This window comes from Labrus bergylta, chromosome 1, assembly GCF_963930695.1.
Source record: "Labrus bergylta chromosome 1, fLabBer1.1, whole genome shotgun sequence".
Taxonomy (NCBI): domain Eukaryota; kingdom Metazoa; phylum Chordata; class Actinopteri; order Labriformes; family Labridae; genus Labrus; species Labrus bergylta.
In genome coordinates, this window is record NC_089195.1 from 19,962,808 (window position 1) to 19,984,780 (window position 21,973).

General features: G+C 37.7%; 1 protein-coding gene across 3 annotated transcripts; it reads left to right on the top strand.

Moving 5' to 3' along the window:
• The first annotated feature begins 1,288 nt into the window (after positions 1 to 1,288).
• Positions 1,289 to 20,926, top strand: LOC109991201 (proto-oncogene vav). 3 transcript variants are annotated; one of them, XM_020643451.3, is made up of 29 exons: positions 1,289 to 1,443; positions 2,009 to 2,104; positions 2,231 to 2,347; positions 4,941 to 5,057; positions 6,690 to 6,748; positions 7,276 to 7,341; positions 8,031 to 8,139; positions 10,202 to 10,297; positions 10,456 to 10,524; positions 10,622 to 10,725; positions 10,843 to 10,942; positions 11,687 to 11,782; positions 11,869 to 11,937; positions 12,021 to 12,107; positions 12,200 to 12,285; positions 12,373 to 12,508; positions 12,595 to 12,704; positions 13,398 to 13,499; positions 13,593 to 13,687; positions 13,788 to 13,810; positions 14,143 to 14,179; positions 14,319 to 14,455; positions 15,772 to 15,837; positions 15,970 to 16,001; positions 17,173 to 17,283; positions 19,676 to 19,763; positions 19,913 to 20,042; positions 20,477 to 20,628; positions 20,721 to 20,926. In XM_020643451.3, the coding sequence occupies exons 2-29, from the start codon at positions 2,018 to 2,020 to the stop codon at positions 20,772 to 20,774; spliced, it is 2,535 nt and encodes an 844-aa protein (XP_020499107.1). In that variant the 5' UTR covers positions 1,289 to 1,443; positions 2,009 to 2,017; the 3' UTR covers positions 20,775 to 20,926. The 3 variants fall into 3 exon arrangements, with proteins under 3 accessions (XP_020499107.1, XP_029134946.1, XP_020499116.1); XM_029279113.2 differs by having other exon boundaries at positions 20,480 to 20,628; XM_020643460.3 differs by having other exon boundaries at positions 10,205 to 10,297.
• Positions 20,927 to 21,973: the final 1,047 nt, after the last annotated feature.

Genomic DNA, 21,973 nt, shown 5'->3' on the forward strand with positions numbered 1-21,973 from the left:
AGTTTGACTCAATAAGTCTAAAAGGGAAACAATGTCCTCATTTACACTGCATGCATGTGTATCATTTAGAGGATAAGCAGCAGAAAAATCTACATCTGCAACATACATTTTATAAATGACTTAAATTATATTAAGTTGTGTCGTCATCTTTATTCCCTATAAACAAGTTACTTTGTTGAAAAAAGTTTGAAGAGTATCAACAACTTCAAACAAAGCACTTTTCACTATGTTCTATGGCAACATAATGGATGTATTTTTGAATGACATGACCCGTATTTATGATGATTTTCATTTGGATGGATGACTATGAAAGTTGACTTGTACTTCATTATGGACAGATGCAACTGCATTTTTTTCCCCGTCTCAAATAGATGCATGAGGGTTGGGCAATTCATTAATATAATACAAAAATAATGAATCATCAAAAATAATGAATTAAAAGCTGTGGCTATTTTTTATCCCTTCTTTTACATCTAAAAAATGTACAGTAACAAGTTTTGCTACACCACTAAATAACGTTTTGGACTAAAAAATTTAAGTATTATCTTTATGGAGCATACAGTGGAAGTATTCAAATAATGAAGGTGCTTTGAAATCAATTTAATTATATGTACCGCAACAGGTGATTTGGCCCTCTGCTGTTCATTCGAGGTTGATTAATTGAATTGCTCACGTCACTCACATTTCTATTCACCCAGTATGTTTTTGTTTGCATTTAACAAAGGATGCTGTCAGTGTCCAAGCAGCCAGCCATTATTTATTAAGCTGCTTCAGGATTTTTCCTTAAATTGCATCAGCCTGTCTTTCAGTCTGCTGCCCAGCGTTAGGCAGATGTCACTAAATCATTCCGGTAGTTAGAAACTATATAACATCATTCTTTAGTATTTTCCCATGGGATACTGCAACAGGTTTGATGTTTTTTTATTGTGTGATTGTTTAAGTATTTTAAAAGTAGATAAAAACATCTTTGTGAGGACACTTTCAATTGTACACCTCTTAATGTTTTTCCTCCACAAACTTCAAGTAAACACAATATGTATAGACTCATTCCCTCAAATAAGATCAATGTGCCACTTTGGAAGTTTCTTTGGCCTCCACATAAAATTCAGACTACCTCACATAAATATCACTCTACTGTTTTATCAACTTAAACCGCTAATAGCAGCAGCAGCAGCAGCAGCAGCAGCAGCAACAGCTTTGTGTTTGCATGTGTGTTTGTGCGTGTGTAAATGAATGTGAATGCGACTGTGTGAGGGTGCGTCAGAGGAAAAAGGAAGTTGCGGGATGAAGTTAAATGCCTTCAACACAGTGCAGCTCTGCAGAAAACCCACCACGGAAGAAAGGCAGAATGAGAGCGCTGAAGTCTGACTATGAGATAATGAAAGGAAGACGGAGAAGTGAACGCTGAGAAAGAAGACACAGAACTGCAAGGACAAACTGAAGGTGAGATTTCATACCATTTTACACTTATTCTTTAAAATGATGAGGTGTTTTAGTAGAGCAGTTGCTTTTTTGTTCTTTTACTTGGTTTTAAGGCAGCTTCAGTTTTTTACTGTTATGACAGAGTGAGAGGGACTGCTTAGTTTTCACTGAAGGCCGACTGATTTGTACGTTTTTAAATCTTCAAGATCGTAGATTATGAAAACAAAAGAGGAGTTCAATTGTGATAAAGTGAGGTTCAGTGCCACTGTATTTGTGTCAAACAGGAAAGGGTGTCGTGCTTGAGGAGCTTTTTGTTCGTGTGATCTCAGACTATAAAACATTTCTTTGCTATTCATTGGCAACTCTATTAATTATCTTTAAAACAACATTGTTCATGGCCTCATAAAGCTAAGTCATCTGTGATCATCAGGATTTCTTTAACTCTAAAACTCCAGTCTGACTACTTTATTTCATCTGAGTGTCACAGAACCACAGTGATCATTGGTTATGTAACAAAATCTTAACTTATATATATATATATATATATATATATATATATATATCTTTTTTTTTAATCCATCTTCAGAAAGCAAAGATGGAGTTGTGGCGGCAGTGTGCGATGTGGTTGATCGAATGTCGAGTTCTCCCTGACAACCACCGGGTCACATGGGAAGGCGCTCAGGTGAACTTGCCGTCTACAAAGTCAAACACATGCACATGAACTCACACACTGTCTTGGTTCCTGAGTTCAATTTTGTTCTTGTGTGTGCGTGTGTGCATGCGTGCGTGTGTGTGTGTGGTGTCCCAGGTGTGCGACCTGGCTCAGGCTCTGAGAGACGGTGTGCTGCTCTGCCAGTTGCTCAACAACCTGCTTCCTCAGGCCGTCAACTTGAGAGAGATCAACCTGCGTCCACAGATGTCCCAGGTAACATACGTATACAAACACATCTTTTCCTGCTGCATTTCCATAACACATTTCCATAGCGACCAGGAGGCAGCACTGAAGCCCCTGGACTGATAAGAAAATCATGTGATACTTATCTGTCATCATCGGGGAAACGCATGCTGAGTGTAAGAGGGGGATGAAGAAGAACAGTCAAAGGGAAATAACTGTAAAGCACAGCAAAATGCAAAAAATATATATTTTATAAAGTTCATTTTATCTTTCACTGATCCTTAAAAGCCTTTTTCTTTTACATAAAAATCAGTGTATTGGTAAATTGTAAGTGGACTGCACATCTAAAGTACTTTTAGAGTCTTCCAAACAAGCATGTCACCCTTTCAGAGCCATATTCACACACTTACGGCAGAGGCTGCTACATAAAGTGCATCTACGGCCATCAGATTCACACACTGGTGGCTATGCCTTGGAGAGGGACTCAGGGTTCAGTGTCTTGCCCAAGGTCAATATATCATGTAGACTGCAGGAGCTTGGGATTGACCCGCCAGCCTTTCAATTGAGAGATGACCCATTTTACAATTTAGCCACATTTTGACAAAATGTATCTTTTCACAGCCTCTTGGTTAATCTGCTACTGAAATGACAGCCAACAAATCTGAATATAAATCTGGCCATATCTACTAGTAAAGGAACAAATATGATAACTAATCTACATTAAATTGCCAACAGACAGAAATTTGCCTTTCAGACCAAGCTTTGAATGTGTTTCTGTCGTCATGAATAGCGCCCTGCTAACTTCTTTCAGTCTGTAAATGTCCTGACACATAATCCTCTGTGTAAAACAAAATGTTCTATCTCACTTCTATTTCCGTACGCTTATAATGTTCATCACTGAGCTGAACAGCTACTTGTAAATGGCTCGTGTTACAGCCATACCCAGGCTAGCTGTGCTAAGCTAAACTTATATCTGCTGCCTGCTACGGTATCTTTACCATCTAACTATCCGCAAGAAAGGTAATGAGCAGATTTAACTGCTTCTTTAACAAAGTATTCAAAAAAAAGTCCAGAGGTTCATCTAGGTGCATATTCAAAACTTAAACAAACAAAATGTCATTAAAATCTGTTGTCATGTTCATAACACGACAGTCAGGTTGAGAGCTAAATATGAGATGAAGATGTGTGAAAGACTAATAGTGCGTGGCAAAGAATGGCCCAGAGGGTTGACCAAACCATCTTGAGGGAAGTCCTTGAATTTGGTTTCATTGAGTTGTCTGAAACGTGTGTGTGTGTGTGTGTGTGTGTGTGTGTGTGTGTGTGTGTGTGTTTCAGTGTGTGTATGAATGTAGAAGTAACATTTCTTTGACACGTGCATGTGAAACTCTGGGAAATTTGGTGAGGTAAAGGGTTGTGAAGAAACATCCAGGGTTTAACAAAAAAAAAGAAGTCCCCTCTGACATGTACACACATGTACAAGTAGAGGATCTTTCTAGTTGTAATGATTTATAAGTTAACTATCAGTTAATATGAAATCCTTACTGAGCAATGTGCTGGGTGCAGCAGTATCGGTTAGAAGTCGACATTTCCTCTTTTCTCAATTTAGATTTCCTCATTTCCCACTGCTGAGCAGACAGACACAGAAAGAGTGAGCGACAGTGTCTGGTTCAGGAAGTTATGTAAAACAAAAAAATGTCTGCCTACTGTGTCAGTCCTTCTGTGCACTGTGCGATCTGTGGTTGCTTAGTTAGTTATATTTAAGTGATTAAACGTTGCATGTTGTGCTGCTGCTTTTATAATCAGAAATTATTTTTGTGCCGATTCATTTCTATTCATGTTTCTGTGGTCCGTGTGGCTGAGCAGAATTAATATACTCTTTGGTTAGCATGCTGATGTCAGCATGTAGCTTCAGTATCAGAACCAGAAGTACTTTATATACTGTACACCCGAGGGGGAAAGTTTGGTGTTCTAGTTGTTCTCATAAAGATTATGAGCATGAAAAAAATACAGGAATATGAATATAAGACGATGTAAAATGTGTGAAAAATATATCAATACACACACGGTAATTGTGTGCAGCCATTGGAGCTCAAAACAAATTTCCTGAAGTGGGCAAAAAAGTTAGTCGTATATTGTAGTATTACAGATGCACAGAGTAAAAATATGAATAAAATCCGAAAATATAAGCAATAAGTACAAAATGTTCAACCACCATTGGAAATATATATGAAATCTGCACAGATATTTGCATCCATTGTAATATATGATCAGACTGTAATAAGATAAGATACAGAGGTAAAAGATAAAAATGCTGAGAAATGGGATCTATTTAGTGATTTGAATAAAAATGGCAGAATAGTATAAATCGGAGTGAAATGAGAACATAAAAGCACAGTGTGTGGTAGCGTTGGATTCGTGATTCGGATTAGTGTCAGTATAATGTAGAAGGTAAAAGGGAGAAACTAAAGGATCTGCTAGAGTGACTTTAAACCCTTGCTCTTTAATAAATGACCTCAAACTTTAATAGATAATCAACACTGTTGATAAATGTTGTGTTGATCGAATCATAAATTAATAATTTAATGAAATGTAAACTAATGATTGTGTTTCTTTTTGTTTTTAGTTCCTGTGTCTGAAGAACATCCGGATGTTTCTGGGAGTTTGTCAGGAGAAGTTTCGTCTCAAGAAGAGTGAACTGTTTGAAGCCTTTGACCTGTTCGATGTTCGAGACTTTGCAAAGGTATAAACACATCTCTCTCTCTCTCTCTCTCTCTCTCTCGCTCTCTCTCTCTCTCTCTCTCTCACAATTCAATTCAATTCAGTTCGATTCAAATAGCTTTATTGGCATGACGTTTGGGTTAAACATGTTAAAGCAAAATATACAATACACATTATAATCATTTACATATGAAATTAAATAAGGAAGAATGTTGAAAATGTATGAAAATAATGTTAAATTTAAATGAGCCTTACTGGCATGGCAGATCAGCAATCCATGTTGCCAAAGCAGTACAGAAAAATATGATTTACAAATGATTACTGAAATATATACAATATAAAAAATACAACAAATATAATACAAGATATCGCTCTCTCTCTTTATCTCTATATATATGTATATATACATATATATATATCTCCATTTCTATCTCTGTCTGTCTATTCATCTATCTATCTTTGAGTAATTATGGTTTCCTGCGTGAGACAAACTCTGTGAACTCATACTCCAGCCATTATGGTAAATGTATGCGTGAACAGAGCCCTGAGTCTTGACTGCAGCTTGCAGACACCCACATACCCCTGACAGGAAGGAGTTTGGTGATTTTGTAGTTGAAGCGGCAGAGTGAACAAATTGTTTCACAGTTGTCTTTCACTTTGGATGCAGTGCTGCTGCCACAAGTGTGACTTTGGTGTGAACAGCAGATTTGTGCACTCATTTGATTAGTATGTAAGAGGAAGCTGTTTCTTTAAGAACACAAAGAGTGTACTAACCCAACCAGCGTTCTATTTACAGTAGTTGTTCTTTTTTACAGTCACTGGGCTTCTTGTTTCACTTCACTTCTTCCAGTCAGTCATAGAATCGTGTTAACACGTATAACTATGGTGTAATCCATAGTGGAAAAATAGTTCACATCTTTTACTTAAGTAATCATAACGCAAACTGAAAAATTTTTTAAGTCAGCAGAGGAAATGTGACCCCCTAAAAGTCGTCCATTTGTTCTCTCTGAACTTCTCCCAGAGTTTCACTTCTGCTGAGTGTCTGTGAGGTCAGACCCAAAAGATCAGCAGTGCAAACTTAGAAAAATTCTCTTCATTTGGACTTTATAGTAGAAGAAATATCACGACAGCCACCTTCTTCCGAAATGTCTCTGAAGAACAAACATTACAGTTTTTAGTACTTTAGTACTTTTATTAGTTGTACTTTTGTACTTTTAATGTCACTACCACTCAACATTAAGGTTCAGATCAGAAAATGTGAAGGGGTAAAAAACACTACTCTTTTGTTAGATTATAATAATAGACACTAAAATTGTAGTACTAATTACTTTAGGTATTAGAGCTCACTGTCACATTCTCGTTGTTACTGAATACATTTCTCATGGTAGTTGTTGCTATACTGAAATCACTCACCATGACACCACAGTTCTGAGGTTGACCCATCAAACAGTGCTCAATTAAAGTGAAACAAGGTCACAGAGGAATTATTCAGTGTTAGCTCTCAATGTCACTCACTTTTTCTGTGTGCAGAATATTCATGTAAATTATATACGTATTGAACTTTTGTTAACCTGTGTGTGTGTGTGTGTGTGTGTGTGTGTGTGTGTGTGTGTGTGTGTGTGTGTGTGTGTGTGTGTGTGTGTGTGTGTAACAGGTCATGGACACTTTGTCCATCCTCTCTCATACGTACATTGCTATACAAAGAGGACTCCAGTAAGTAATATTCTTTGTTTCATCATTTGAATCCTACTCCAGTTTTTGCATCAATTTATCCTCCAAATGTAGGACTTGCAATTAGTATGATAAACATGCAGTAGCTTGTAGTGATGATGAAGCACAACAATATAAGTCTGCTTAAGATGTTCACTAAGTACAGTTATAACTTCATCTCCTATAAGAGGACATATGTTATATATATCATTTACTTTTTTCTGTGTTGAAGTGATAGAGGTTGTACTCAGATCAGATTTACCAAAAGTAAAGTCATGATAATATAGAGTGACTGAATTATAATTATTGATCCATAAGTGTGTAAGCAACACTTTAGGACTTGAAATGTGAACTCATTTACAAACATTGCAGTGTTATATGTGTGTGAAGCAAAGTACAACAGCATTAGAATGAATACCTCGACCCACAAGCCTGATTTGTCTTGAAATCAATAATCGCTTAATAACGACATTGTTGGTTTTTTCATTCTACCTTCGACGCACCTTCACACACACTTTTCACATCCTCAGGCCTTTCCCTTTGGAAGGATGCGCTGCTGATGACGAGATCTACAGCGGCCTGTCTGACCTGATAGAGTGAGTCTTTTGATGCAAATAATTATGTTTAAATACTCCTCTGGCGCCTGAAGATTTAGAGTTTTCGTTAGCTCCTTATGACTTTGAATTTACAACATAATTCAAAGATTAATCTTTAGTAACACAAACAGTAGGGTCAACTTTCAATTTTTGTAAATTACTCTCTCAGGGATGTTCAATAAACCAGATCAGCACAAGCAAACAAAAAGCTTACATACATGTACAATCAATGCCACCTATAAGAAATGGAAAAAATAATTCTCCGTGCAAGGAAAAAACAAATACTACACCCTAACAAAAGGGTCTCCTTCCCCTAAAATCAGTGAAATGATGCATCATTTTGACCAACAAGGTATGAAAGACAAAACTCCCTTTAAAAGATGTGGCCACAAAGATATCAACTTATTATCCATCATCCAAAACCCATCTATTTGTAAATGGAAGCAATATTATTTATCAAATAAAAAACTCCAAAAACATAGTGTTTTCAGAAATGTCATTTTAATTTAGAGAATGATTTATTCTGAAATATATTTAATCAAAGTTTGAGATCATTGTTAATATCAAGCCTATAATACAGTCTCTAAAATATTACTTTTTAAATAATGCGTGTGAAGAGATATTGAACTTCCTTCATACAGATGTTTTTTAGTGTGAATATAATCATTTCTGTGTTTTGTTTGTATTAGCGACACAGTGGATGACGATGACGACTTGTATGACTTTGTGGAGGACGAGGAAAATGAGGGTGATGAGATTTATGAAGACTTAATGAGGACAGAGGAACAACCTGAAACTGTGAGTGTACTCACACAACAGAACATTTAAACATTTAATTTACTTCACATTCTTTTGTTTTTCTGCTGTCCTATCCTACTTACTATGTTCAAATCCCTTTCATATATTTATTGATCCCTTTTGGTTGTTGCCACCCCTTTGTTGAAAATCAGTAGGTCAAACCACATCAGGGTGTGTAGAGATATGTGTCTTTATTTACAGATAGAAGTGTCATTAACAGATTTTTTGTAAGACATTTATTTATTTTCAGATAGAAGCTCCATTGGGAAAGGCATTGTGTGTAAATGTCACCCAGCTGCATTATTCATTGAGACACAATCTGGCTATGAGACAGCTGGTGTAAATGAGGCCTCTGGCAGGGTCAGAATATAACAGGCCCTCAAGGGAAAAAAAAATCCAGTGGTGTCACAAGTCACCCAAATCGCTGCACAATTGTATGCTGTTCATTTTTTCATTTTTTGTGAAATATTTAAATGCATCAAATTTACTTTTTGGAATAATTAAGCATATCTCTTCTCAGTACAACTAATAAAGTACTGAACAGTGAGTGTGAGAGGCTAAAGACTGTCCTGACTAGAGATTGTTCTGCAAGGTTAGCCTCTAATTTTACCACAACATACAACTCACAACAACTAATAATGCTGCTAACTATATTTGTGTCTATGCATGTATATAGGAATAAATGAAATGTTAAAAAAAACTGGGGCGCTGGATAGTCCGGTAGTTATGTCAAGTACCCCATGTATGGAGGCTGTAGTCATCAATGAAGTGGCTACACCTGGAATCTATAAAGAACTTATTAACAAGATAACATCGAACTTTCAGGGAACAAGGAGACTGTGGAGTATAGATTTAGGGTGCGACATAACTGAAGAAGAGTGGGATGAGGTCTGGCGCAGAGCCCATACAGTCTCCAAAGACGTTTCACTGAAATTAACACAACTCAAAACCGTGCACCAATACCACTGGACCCCTAGTAAGTTACATAGAGTAGGCCTCAGACAGACAGGCACCTGCTGGAAATGTTCATCTGAGACAGAGACCTACCTACACATGGTCTGGGATTGTATAAAAATTAAGAGCTTCTGGGTGGAAGTATGTCAAGAAGTAAGTGAAATAATAAGTAAGCAAATAGACCCAGTCCCCGCAGTTTGCCTGCTTGGTGTAATTTCCAGACTTGAATCTCAAACTAACAGCAAGTGGCTGGCTACAGCTTTTGCAGTCGCTAAAAAGCGAATATACTGTAGATGGAGAGACGTTTCAGCTCCCACCACCCTAGACTGGTATCATGCACTTGGAAAAATAGCCAAACTGGAAAAAGTCATATACAGCAACATAGACGCTGTGCACAAATATGACATAATCTGGGGCCCTTTTCTCTCTTTTATGATATGACTCGGTATTGACTCTGATCTGCGATTGAACAACTGTTCTTGAGTCATAAATGGGAAAAAAAAAGAAAAGAAAGAAAGAAAGAAAGAAAGAAAATGCAAAATAGAAGAAGAAAAAAGAAAAGGGGAATATTATAATAATAATGTATGTATATGGTCGGCACTTGCGTATGTATGTATATACTGTATATGTGCACTTTGAGTATGTGTATTCATGTATGTGTGAGGATGGGTATATGTATGTGAGTAACTGCATGTATATATATATATATATATATATATATATGTGTATATGTATGTATTTAGAGACATATATAAACAGGCAGGAATTTATAAAATACTGTATTCTCTTACTAAAAATGTATACATTTTTATATACAGGTAAATCAATCGCTCTTTAAAATGTGGAACATTGACAACATATCATGTCACAAGGAGGTTTACTTACAGACAGGCTTGGGAACATATTTTTTTTTCCCATTGTCTGTTTCTGTTTTAATTTAAAAAACCATTCAATAAAAAGACAATCAAAAAAAAAAAAAAATCAATGAAGTGGCTATTGGTTCAAATCTGTCCTATCACCCCCCCAAAAAAAGGAAAGGACTTTTTCTTTCTTTTTTTTTCAGTCTCTTTATGCTGTAATTGACAGGTTTGTGTTTTCATTTTTCCAGCAGCAGAAGACTGGGGTGGATAAACGAGAGTGCTGCTTGCAGGAGATCAGACAGACAGAAGAGAAATACTCTGATACACTGGAATCTATATTACAGGTGTGCACACGTTTTAACCTGTCAACAGATTATCAATTTGTTTACTAATTGAATCCAACAGAAATCCATTGATCACACACACAAAAAAGCAAACATACACAGTCATTTTCTTGCGTGTTTATGGAGAGAAACAACCATGTCTCTTTTTTTTTTTGCAGCACTTTATGAAGCCTCTTGAAAGGTTTCTCAAAGCTCCGGACATCGAAACCATCTTCATCAACGTAAAGGTACAATAGGAGATTATCTACACAGCTGGTCATGTTCACATGTTTACCCTGATTTATTAGCCATGTTTACACATTTCCTTTGTATATGTATGTTTAGGATTTGGCACACACCCATCGTAATTTGTTGGAGGAGGTGCGGACATCAATCCTAACTCAAGGAGCAAGGAACCTGTACCAGGTGTTTGTGAACTACAAGGAGAGGTACAAACCCAAACACAACTCTTGTTTTATGTTATATAGTCTCGCTATAAATATTTGATGCATACATATACATACATAGCCTATAAATAATGTGTGTTTCTTATTTACCCCCCTCAGGCTCTTATTGTATGGCAGTTACTGCAGTCAGGTGGAGTCTGCAACAAAACACCTAGACAAGCTTTCCAATACGAGGGAGGATATCAGAATGAAACTGGAGGTGAGGAGGACACACATCCACAAAACAGAAGAGCAATAGATATGTGAATACATACATGTGTCCCTGTTGAACATCAATGTGCACATTATTTGCAGACAATTTTATTTCAGAGGTATTGTGAATGGGCTTTGTTAGATAATTTAACTTTCAAATACCTGCACATTTATCTGACCTACAGGTTGAGCCACTGATAATCCCTGGGTATCTTATCTCTATTGAACCTAATAAGTATTTTTTTGGTGATGGGAAGCCTGTGAGTTGTTGTTGCAGCACCAGTGACTCTAACTTGTTGTCCTGGTACATTGTTCTTCTTGCAGAAGAGAAGCCTAGACTGAGCTGCATTTCGATCTTAAAGACTATTGTTCTATTCTATAGTTCTTAAGTAATGAAAGTACTGAACTATGGTAATTGTTTTTATGTTCATGCATGGTTTAGTCCTACTTTGTGTGGCCTTGTGCATTAGTCTCCTCCATCTTGCATAATGAACTCTAACTGTGCATGAGGAATTTAAGTCCATAAGGAAAACAAAGTTGAAGGTTTACCTTATTGCACTGTTGGTTCCCTTTCAGAGTTTTCCCATGCGTTTATAGTTTCTTGTGTCAAAGGGGAGTTTTTGGAACAAAATGACCACATTGGATCATGAGGGAAAATCTGCGGGTTGGCCAAGTCTGTCGAACAACATCCTCTTAGCACATCCCTGGTTTTCTGGGTATGCTCACTTCCCTTTATCACTTTCTCTTTCAGGAGTGTTCAAAGAGAGCAAATAGTGGACGTTTTTCTCTCAGAGATTTACTCATGGTGCCTATGCAGAGGGTCCTCAAATATCACCTACTGTTACAGGTATGTGTGTACATGTGTGAGTTTTGTATGTGGCTGTATTGTGCATGTTTCATTTGTCCCTTTAATTCATCTGTTTGTAACTCTAGGAGCTGGTGAAGCACACAACTGACCCAGCAGAAAAGGAAAACCTCCGCACAGCTCTGGATGCCATGAGAGTAAGTGTGCATATTCTCTGTTTTTTTTATGTCAGTCACTAGTTTGAGTGTATGTTGATTGGTCTTTGTATGTGTGTGTTCAGGACTTGGCTCAGTGTGTCAACGAGGTGAAGCGAGACAATGAGATCATGAGACAGATCACTTCCTTCCAGCTGTCCATAGAAAACATGGTGAGGTCAAATGTTTCACATGTAGTCCATATCTTTTAGGCTTTTAATGTTACTTCATGTTTTTTTTTAATAATGTGACCTCTGATCTATAGACACAGTCTCTAGCTATGTACGGTCGCCCTAAAATCGATGGAGAACTGAAAATCAGCAGCCCCGAGAAAAAGTCCAAACAGGACAGGTGTGTGTTGTGTTGTCAGTGTATATTTCATGTGTTAATGCCATATATCTGACTTTGGGTTTTTGTGTGCGTTTGTCGGCTCCTCAGGTACGCATTTCTCTTCGATAAGGCCATGTTTGTGTGTAAGAAGAAGGGTGGAGAGAATTTTGAGCTAAAGGACATCATTGAACTACAGCACTACCAGATACGAGATGAAACCACAGGAGAGAAGGACAAAAAAAAGGCCCGTCTTTGTCTCTGTGGCAACAGTTATACTAAACTGTAAGTCTAGACAGCTTCCATAACAGTGTGTGTTTGTTTTATTAACAGTGGTCGTACTTGTTCCTTCTGCTCGACTGCTACGGGAGGTGTGGGTACGATTTATTCTTCAAAACCAGAGAGCTGAAGAAGAAATGGCTGGAACAGTTTGAGATGGCTCTGTGAGTTATCACACACACACATGCACGCGCGCACACACACACACACACACATACATATGAACATATACAGTACACATGGGCGCAAATGCACACAAACACTGAATTCTTGCTGAAATCACAGAGAAATTAGTCCATTTTGCTTAAATGTTGTAACCTCATCCAGCAACACGTATTTACATTTTTTTGCTGAGGTATTTCAATACATCTGAACGTTTTGGGAGTCTTCAATTGGACTAATTTAACTCTGAGTAATGTGAAAACGGCTGCCATCTTGAGGAGTCAGATACTATCACTTAGCAGTAGATATTTCAACTACAGGCTTTTGTTTCTGAACTGCAAGTTTACTCTCAGGTTTACTCTCATCCCTCTCACATACTGTATTTCTTTACTCACTTATGCAGCAGCTTAAACAAGATAACCTACTTTTGTAATACTACACTTTCTGATCCGTAAGATCTGTCAGTGTAAAGCACATCACAAAAAAAAAAAAAAAAAGAAAGACAACAGTTTTAGGGTGTTGCTGCCACTTGTTGGTTTCCTCAGTCTCATCTCAGAACTATCAAATAGATGTAGGTGTTACAGACGGCAACGAATATTTTCAATCTCACCAAAGTCAAACTTCCAATGAGCACCACCTCTATGAATGCCTGTGTACCACAATATGATCAGTACAAATGTGTTTCACGGTTGCAGGTCAAATATGTGTCCTGAGAACTCCACAGCCAACAACCATGACTTCCAGATGCACTGCTTCGAGGAGACCACCTCCTGCAGGGCCTGCTCAATGATGTTAAGGTATTTAATATCACTTTCTCCCTGGACTCCATTTTTTTTTTTTTTAAAGAACCTCCTCTGCTGAGGCTGAACCTCTAACTATTATTTCTGCAGAGGGATATTTTTCCAGGGCTATCGCTGCACACGATGTAAAATGGCTGCACATAAAGAATGTTTAGGCAGAGTCCCTGCCTGTGGACGAAACTCAGGTCTGTAATCTCCCTCATGTTTTTTTTTATGTGTTTTAAGACTAATTATCATGAATAAGCTTTATTATCCCATCTTACATTGATTTTCCTCTTAAAACAGATCATCCTGGCACTCTACGAAAGGTAAGGCTACATTTACCTTTGACAGCTTGGATATGTTTTATATTTTTCAGACAGAAACCACAAATAAGCCCATAATAGACTCTTTTTTTTTTTCTTTTTTTTTTTACATAACATATATTTTAGTTGACATATTTTTTGGGGTCGTTGTCCAGTATAGGAAGTCAAGATGTAGACAGAAACTAAGGCGTATGCTACAAAGGTGGTTTTGTCATACGACATGTACTATTACAACTTGATTCAGCTTGTATGTTTTTGATATTGTTTTTATGACTAGAATAGACAAAACTTGATGTACATCTGTTTCCTTCTTCTTTTGTGTTTCGGTCATTCAGATTAAGCCACAAAGGTCCCCTGCACACTCAGGTGTTGGTAAGTGATCCATAATATGATAAACATCGTATTTATTACTTTAAAAAACAATTCAATATTGACAGAGTTAAAGACTTTGTGTAAGGTGTCCGATCTCCTTTCTTCTATCTCTCCTCTGTCTCCTCTTTGCTCTCTTTAGGCTTTCCTAAAATGGAGGCGTGTCAGGAGTATTATGGTTTGCCGCCGCCCCCTGTAGGCTTCGGCCAACCTCTTCATCTGTCCAAAGGTGACATCATTGAGCTGACCCGGGCTGATGTTGACCTGCCGTGGTGGGAGGTAGAGTTAAAAACTAAATTCACACAAAAACACTCTGTTTTCTGAAAGCTGAAGGGGGTTCACACATTATTTTGTTGTTTCTTTTTTTTTTTTTTTTTTTCTTCAAGTCTTTCCTGTTTCCTGTGGTTATTGTGTTGGTGTGAAATGCTCTTTGTTTTTCAGTCTCTTTTGTAATTTTCCCCTCCATAGCTCATTCTTGGACCTCAACCTCCTACTCTCATGCTCAACCACATATCTGCAGCTCCACATTTCTGGCGTTGTAGTTTAAAGGTTTTGATTCAAACAATAAAGCCAAACATTACAGTTGAGTTCCATTCAGCTGCTTTGGGATCCTGGTATAGTTAGCTAAGTTTAACATAGAAAACAAAAAGTCGTAATAAAAGCTTGATCAGAATAAAAATGCTTCATGTGAACACAACAATCGCAAGAGACTGATCAGATCTCAGCGGTGTTTGTTTACAACACAGGAGGACTCGACTTGCACAGCGACTTTGGCCTGCTTTATCAAAAACTTACAACGGAGGAATAAACACATAGCAGAAATGAGTTCTGCTTGGAATGGATCTCACTCTAGAGAAAAAACTTTTTAGACACACTCCCATTGACAGAAACACAGACTTGATGACGCACCAAAGAACAGAGATCAATTTCTCAAAAGTTATGGCTCATTTTGAATGTATGTTCAGAGGAAGGAAAAGCTTCTTTTGCTGCTATTCTGGGCAGATTAGACCGACAGGACAACTCTGTGCGTGTGTCAGAATGGCTTTATTCTGATTAAATGTTTGAAACATGTACACACTCATCATAAAAAAAAAAAACACTTTATTTAACGTCCAGCCATGTAAAAAGTAAAGTTGGAATCCCCAATGGGAATGATTTTAATCAAATTGAAGATATTTTGCACATGTAAACATGGCTACTGAGACATTAGTACAGTATAGAACAGAGCTTTTCCTAATATATTCCTTCAAAATGTTTGCCTAGTAAGGTACTTACATAAGAAATTAATAAAATGTTAGAATTACAGGACACCTCAAAGGACAGTCTAAAAGACAGCACACAGAAAAGCTCACAACAGTCAAGACTTCTGCAGACAGGCATCAGAGGAGGGGACCTGTATCATTCATGAGTGCTTGAATTGCTCACAAATTTCTTTTGAATTACTTTGGAATGATATCAGCTGTGCATGAGTCATTTGTGTTGGCGTAGCATTTGTTTGTTAGTGCGTTATTGATGTCAATATGATGATTCATTCACATGTTGTAATGTTACCACACAGTCCTGCAATGTCATTTGTTGTTGTGTTTGTCACTCAGGGAAGGAACCTGACTGACGGACAGATGGGATGGTTCCCCTGCCAGAAAGTTCAACCCTACCTCTCAGTGAGTATGGTTTTAATGAAATGTACTGAAATCCACACTCGCAGTTTTAGTAAGAGATGACTATTTACTACCATGACCACAGACTTTTGTACATTGATCTTCTAACCTATGTGTGATCTCACCCTTTCTCAGAGGCCAACCCCGGACCTGTCTGGCTTCCACTGGTGAGTATCCACAAGAACTAGGTTTAATCACCCGCTCACCAAACCACTGCTCACCTCATTATTTCTTCCATGTTGCAAAGCACTGCAACAATGGTTGAAAGACACCACAGAGCTCAAACTGTAAATGACACTCAGCTGCAAAATGACACTCATAGCCACAAAACAGAAGACCTTACTGTAAAGTAAAGATGAACCTCATGGTGATGGTTTTTTTTTTATGAAATAAGCTTTAGTCATTGGTCAACTATCATGCAGAGGCTGTTTTCTGCCCCTGAGCTCATGATGATAACAATTCTGCTTTGACTTCTGACTCAAAGTGCTGCAAATGCCATAAACAAAATCTAAACTACAACTTTTCCTCTAAGTCCCTGTCCATAGGATATGAAAAAGAAAAAAGTACTTTGATGCCATTCCAATGTTAAAATCAAATATGACACAATTTGAGAAAGCAAAAACACAAAATTACCTACTGATTGCTCTCATTTCTACAAACATAAACGCAATTTATTGATATCTGTACATAAAGCCACTTTAGTAAGAATTTAGTTGAATCCTTCTTTTTAGCATTTAAAATAAGTAGTAGGAAATCATCATATCTTCAAAAAAGAATCATGATTATGATTCTTTTTATTGTTATTGTTGTACTTCATGAATTTGCTCTGTAATGTTTTCTATACTAAATAAATGTACTTCAACTGAACTCAATTGAAGTTTACTGTCACTTTAATTCAATTCAGTTGAACTTTAAATTAGCCTACTTACTATTTGATAATGTTATGTAACACAGCCTAACAGTGTTGTTATCAGACACATTTATGACTACTAAGGCTTTACAGTCATAATTAAATGTATTAATAGCTGTTAACTGTAACGATGCTCTAACAACGCTTACTGATTATTTGTGTAGATTTTATAGATGCTAAATTAAAGTATTAAAAGTATACTTATAAGCGAAGTAATTCTCTGTAACTGAACTAGTAACAGACAATTTCCCTTCAAGTCAAAGATCTGGTGATGCCAACCTGCTACACTTGGGGGACACGTTGGACTAGTACTGAGGTTCATAAAGTCAGAGAGCTGGCTTATTGTTTAAATATGTTACTCTCAAAAGCGTTACGGTCTTACTTTCTCTAAACAAAGAATAACGTTGTGTGTCTTACTGTGTTTGAAGGTTTGCAGGGAACATGGATCGAACCGCTGCCAAACAACTTCTGATGCCTCGGTCTGATGGAACCTTCCTTGTACGGCAGAAAGACGGAGGAGAGTTTGCTATCAGCATCAAGTAAGGGTTCCTTATTAAACTTTTCCTTTTTTAGTGTGTGTGTGTGTGTGGGGGGGGATTTTAAGAGTGTGCACGGGATGTACACAGGTGGCCTTGTGGTTGGTTTGCGCTCCCTAGAGGTTGTAGTCCTTTCATCCATGTCATTCCCTACTGTCTCTCTCCCTGATTTCTCTATCCAAAGGCAAAAAATAAAGTAAAGTTCAACTCCAGTTGTCAATCCGTTAATGCATGTTATCCCCACCCTCTCCTACCAATATTTCCTGTCTCTCCACTCTCTCACTTATAAAGCCAAAGGCCTAAAAAGGGGGGGGAAGTCGTTAAATGTGATAAAAAGGTGTGTTGACTCTCTGTAAAGACGAGCAGAGTCACCCGTAAAATGGAAACAAAACGTAACTAAGAATTCATAAATTGATTTCTCACTACTTCAGACAAAAAGCTGCCACCCATCAGACACTCAACTTATTGTCTTTGATCTTGCTTTTACTTTTATTCTTCTACTTTTTTTAAAACTTTTTCTGCCTTTATTGGATAAGGCAGCTGAAGTGAGATGGGAAATGTTTGGGGCAGATAGTGGAGGATTACATGCAGCAAAGGGCCGAGGTCAGATTGTGACCCTACCGCTGTGATGAGCAGAGGTGTAAAGTAACGAATTACATTTACTCGCGTTACTGTAATTGAGTAGTTTTTTGCTGTACTTACTACTTTTTAAGTCGTTTTTAAAATCTGTACTTTTACTTTTACTGAAGTAGGATTTCTGTTAAGTATTGTAATTCGCTACATTTTAAATCACATCCGTTACTGAGTAAAAAAAAATAGGCCTGCTATGAATGATTTTCCTTCATCACACTGGAGCGACGACAGAGAGAGAGAGAGAGAGAGAGAGAGAGAGAGAGAGAGACAGAGACAGAGAGAGAGAGAGAGAGAGAGAGAGAGACAGAGAGAGAGAGACAGAGAGAGAGAGAGAGACAGAGAGAGAGACACAGAGAGAGAGACAGAGAGAGAGAGAGAGAGAGACTTTTCTTGGCTCGGTGCCACTTCAGTTAGTGCAGCACGGATAAGTTCCTCCTCTACTGTGGGTCTACCTGCTGAAGGTGTTTATAAACTGATGTCTCATTGTCTTAAGTCCAAGATGATTTAAATAAGTTGGCTGTGGTTCTTACTCTCGGACAAAGAAGTGGCAGCTCCGAGCTATAAACACATTCAGTTCCGGAAAGTTTTTCACAATAAAAGTCCGTAATTGCCATCTCTCTGATGTGCTTTTATTTTGAAGCAGACGTATGAGGAAGTTGGGTGTTATAAGCTGCTGCAACTTAACACATCTCAGATGTGTGAAAATAAATATTTAGAAGCTTTAGTAGCTAATAGGTAAACAAACAGTGACTAAAACATCCAATATTTAATCTCATAAAGGCTCATTTTAAAACAATAAATGGATTATCTTTCATCTCAGATTTAGTTGCAGCCAAGTCAGCCTTTGAGGCTGTCTTTGAGACTAACCAGCCTCAGAATAATAAAACTAAAAACACTAAAATACTCTTTACACTGTTTATGATTGAGACAAAGATCCTTTTAGTATTTTCTTAAATAGTTTAAAGGCTTTGTATGTGATTTTTCACACTTAAATAGAAATCAAGTATATCCTCTGAAAATAACTCTGTGAGTCATGACTGTCTACAATGGGTGTAACACCCAAGTCCCACTGTCTGTGATGTTTTCAGAGTTTTCAGAGTCCTATCTTCAGTTTGTTTACATCGCCGGGATGGCCGGCTGACTCCTCCCCTCGTGAATAAAAGTTGTTTAATTGAGGGACTAGAGAAAAGAAGAATAACATACTGTACTCACTACTACTAGATCACAGTCATTTCAGGTAAATTTACATGCAGTGTGAAGATACGAGCATAATAAAGATCGCTAGCATTAGCATGCTAACACAACAATGCAGCGCGAGTTGTTTTGGTTTCATGCTGGTGCTCAAGGGCGACATCTACTCGATGAAAAAATCGCATATAAAGCCTTTAAACATTTCCTAAAACAGCTGATTACTTGAACATATAATCCTTGATTATTTATTCATCATTATGTATATTTTGTTTTTGTCAATGGGATAGAAAAGAAAATGTTTATCTGAAAAGATAAATCTTTGTAAAGATTGGCCTTTAATTAAAAAAACTTTGAGATTAATATCCTCTCGTCCTTTTTTTACGACACACAAGAGACGCGTTGTTAAAAAAAGTAACAGTACTTTTACTTGAGTAGAATATATTAGTACTCTTTACACCTCTGGTGATGAGGACCATAACCTCTGTACATGGGGTGCACACTCTAACCACTTAGCTAAACCAGCACCTCCTCTCATTTACAGTTTACCCTTAACCCTTTTCTGCTCTTCAAGGTTCAACATGGACATCAGGCACATAAAGATCACGTCCATCGAAGGCCTGTACCGCATCAATGACAAGAAAGTGTTCAAGGGTTTAATCGTGAGTCTTACAACCCCAAAGCATAAAGCAATGAGCAGAATGAATACACTGAAACTGACATTTACCTTGTGAATTAAAAGATAACTTCATTCCCTCCTGTGCAACTAGTCAATCTCTCCTCTGCCTTCTTCGCCGTCTCTTTGTGTTAGGAGTTGATTCACTTTTACCAGAAGAACTCTTTAAAGGAGTACTTCAAGGAAGTGGACACCACGCTGTGTACGCCTTACAAAAAACCAGAGCAAAGCAACTCACCAAACAACACGCCAAATACCACACCAGGTAATGCTCATTTTTGGCACTTACTGGAAGCCTCCTTAGACTTAGCTGTGCTTTGAGGCAAATCCCAAATTCAACCTGCTACCATGCTCACAATTGTCATTGCAATTGTCATGTGCAAAAATACTCCCACAAGCACCAGTAAATATGGCAAGCTATACATGATCTTTTGTGTTGCATTTTTAAGGACAGTTATATATATAAAATGACCAGCTTTGTAATTTTGTGGGGTTATGAGGCTTTTTTCAGAAAATACCAATCTAGCTATTTTCCCAAATTGAAGTCTTAATTAAGCTTGCACTAAGCTAACCATCTCCTGGGAGTAGCTGCATATTCAAAGGACTGATACTGTATTACAGATGGTTAGTGGGCTTCTTCTCATCTCTTTGCAACATATACATTTTTTTCCATGTTGCAATTTTCAACTTGTCTGACAGAAGGCAGCATGAGGAGTTTTGGCGCAGCGAGGGCCAGGTATGACTTTTCTGCCAGGGACCGTTCAGAGCTGTCGCTGCGGGAAGGAGACACCATCAAGATCCTCTCTAAGAAAGGTCACAGCGGGTGGTGGAAGGGAGAAGTGTATGGACGGGTGAGGAATTTATAAACATCCACCCACCCAAAAGAAATGTTAAAAGCTTTTGAGTTCGTGTTGTCTTACCTTCACTGCTCCTGTGTTTCCAGGTGGGGTTGTTTCCAGCCAACTATGTGGAGGAGGACTACTCTGACTACTGCTGACATGGATCCAGAGCTGTGTAGACCTTTACTGTATGTTCAGGGGTCTGTGTGGAGCTTGGTCCAATCCATTGCATTAATGCATACTCATGAGTCTGGCTGTGTGTGTGAGAGAGAGAGGTCCAGTGTGTGAATAAAACTTTTTAATTAGCTGACCGGAGGAGTGTCTGCTTGATTTATTTATTTATAATTCACTTAGAGGAAAGCATGCACTTAACTAACCAGATTAACTATGAGTATAAACAAGCTGCTGCTCTATAAGCCTCAACACACTTGAAATCTGGTTGCATGGATGTACTTACATTCAGGACAATAGAATCAGTGGGCCTGTAAACCACTTGGTGTAGTATTTAATAATTGAACTGAATATGTAGACAACCAGGACATATCCCCAATCACCCGTTTACATGTTTCTCTCGAGTGTCCCTATTTGAGTTAAAATTGCATGATTGCTCAAGTTTTATGCCTTTTTTTAAGCTTTGATTTTCTAAGACGAAAAGGATGTTTTAAAGAGGACATATTACACCCCTTTTCTACCTTTTAAAACAGTCTCCTGTGGTCTAAATTAAACATATGTGCTGTGCTTTGGTCAAAATATAACATGAGTCAAGCACCAGAGGAGGTTTGTGACCCTGTATAAACCAGCTCTCTCACAGCGCTCTGTTTTGGTGTGTGTCTCTTTAAATGCAATTTAAATGAATGTGAATTTATATGCATGCAGGCTATGGGCTATTTTAACTGTGGACTTAGACGGTTTTCTCACTCTCTCACTGTAAGCAACAGCCACAGCAACAAACAACATGTCTTGGACTGAAGTATTTCACTTTTGTGTCCTAGTCGTGGACATCCATGACACATTTGCATTCTCTAAAAGTATTGGGGCAAATTTGTTCCTTAACGCTTGTATGCATGAAGAAATCTTCAACCTGTGCTGTAACTTTAACTGTGTCTGATAAAGTTATTTGAGTAGAAGCGCAATGATTCCATATTAAATATAATGAAGCAAACCATTACAAAGTTTAAAAGTTTATTTTACAAAAACGAGGGAATGGCAGAAAAAAGTAGGGTTGTCAAAACACATCTGCCTTTTGCTGTTGAGTGGGTGAGTCTACACAACACGTTTACACACCAACAATTTTCTCTGCAGCTATGAAAAAAATTCTTCAAAACATACTTTACCAGTGACAGTGCAATGATCCTTG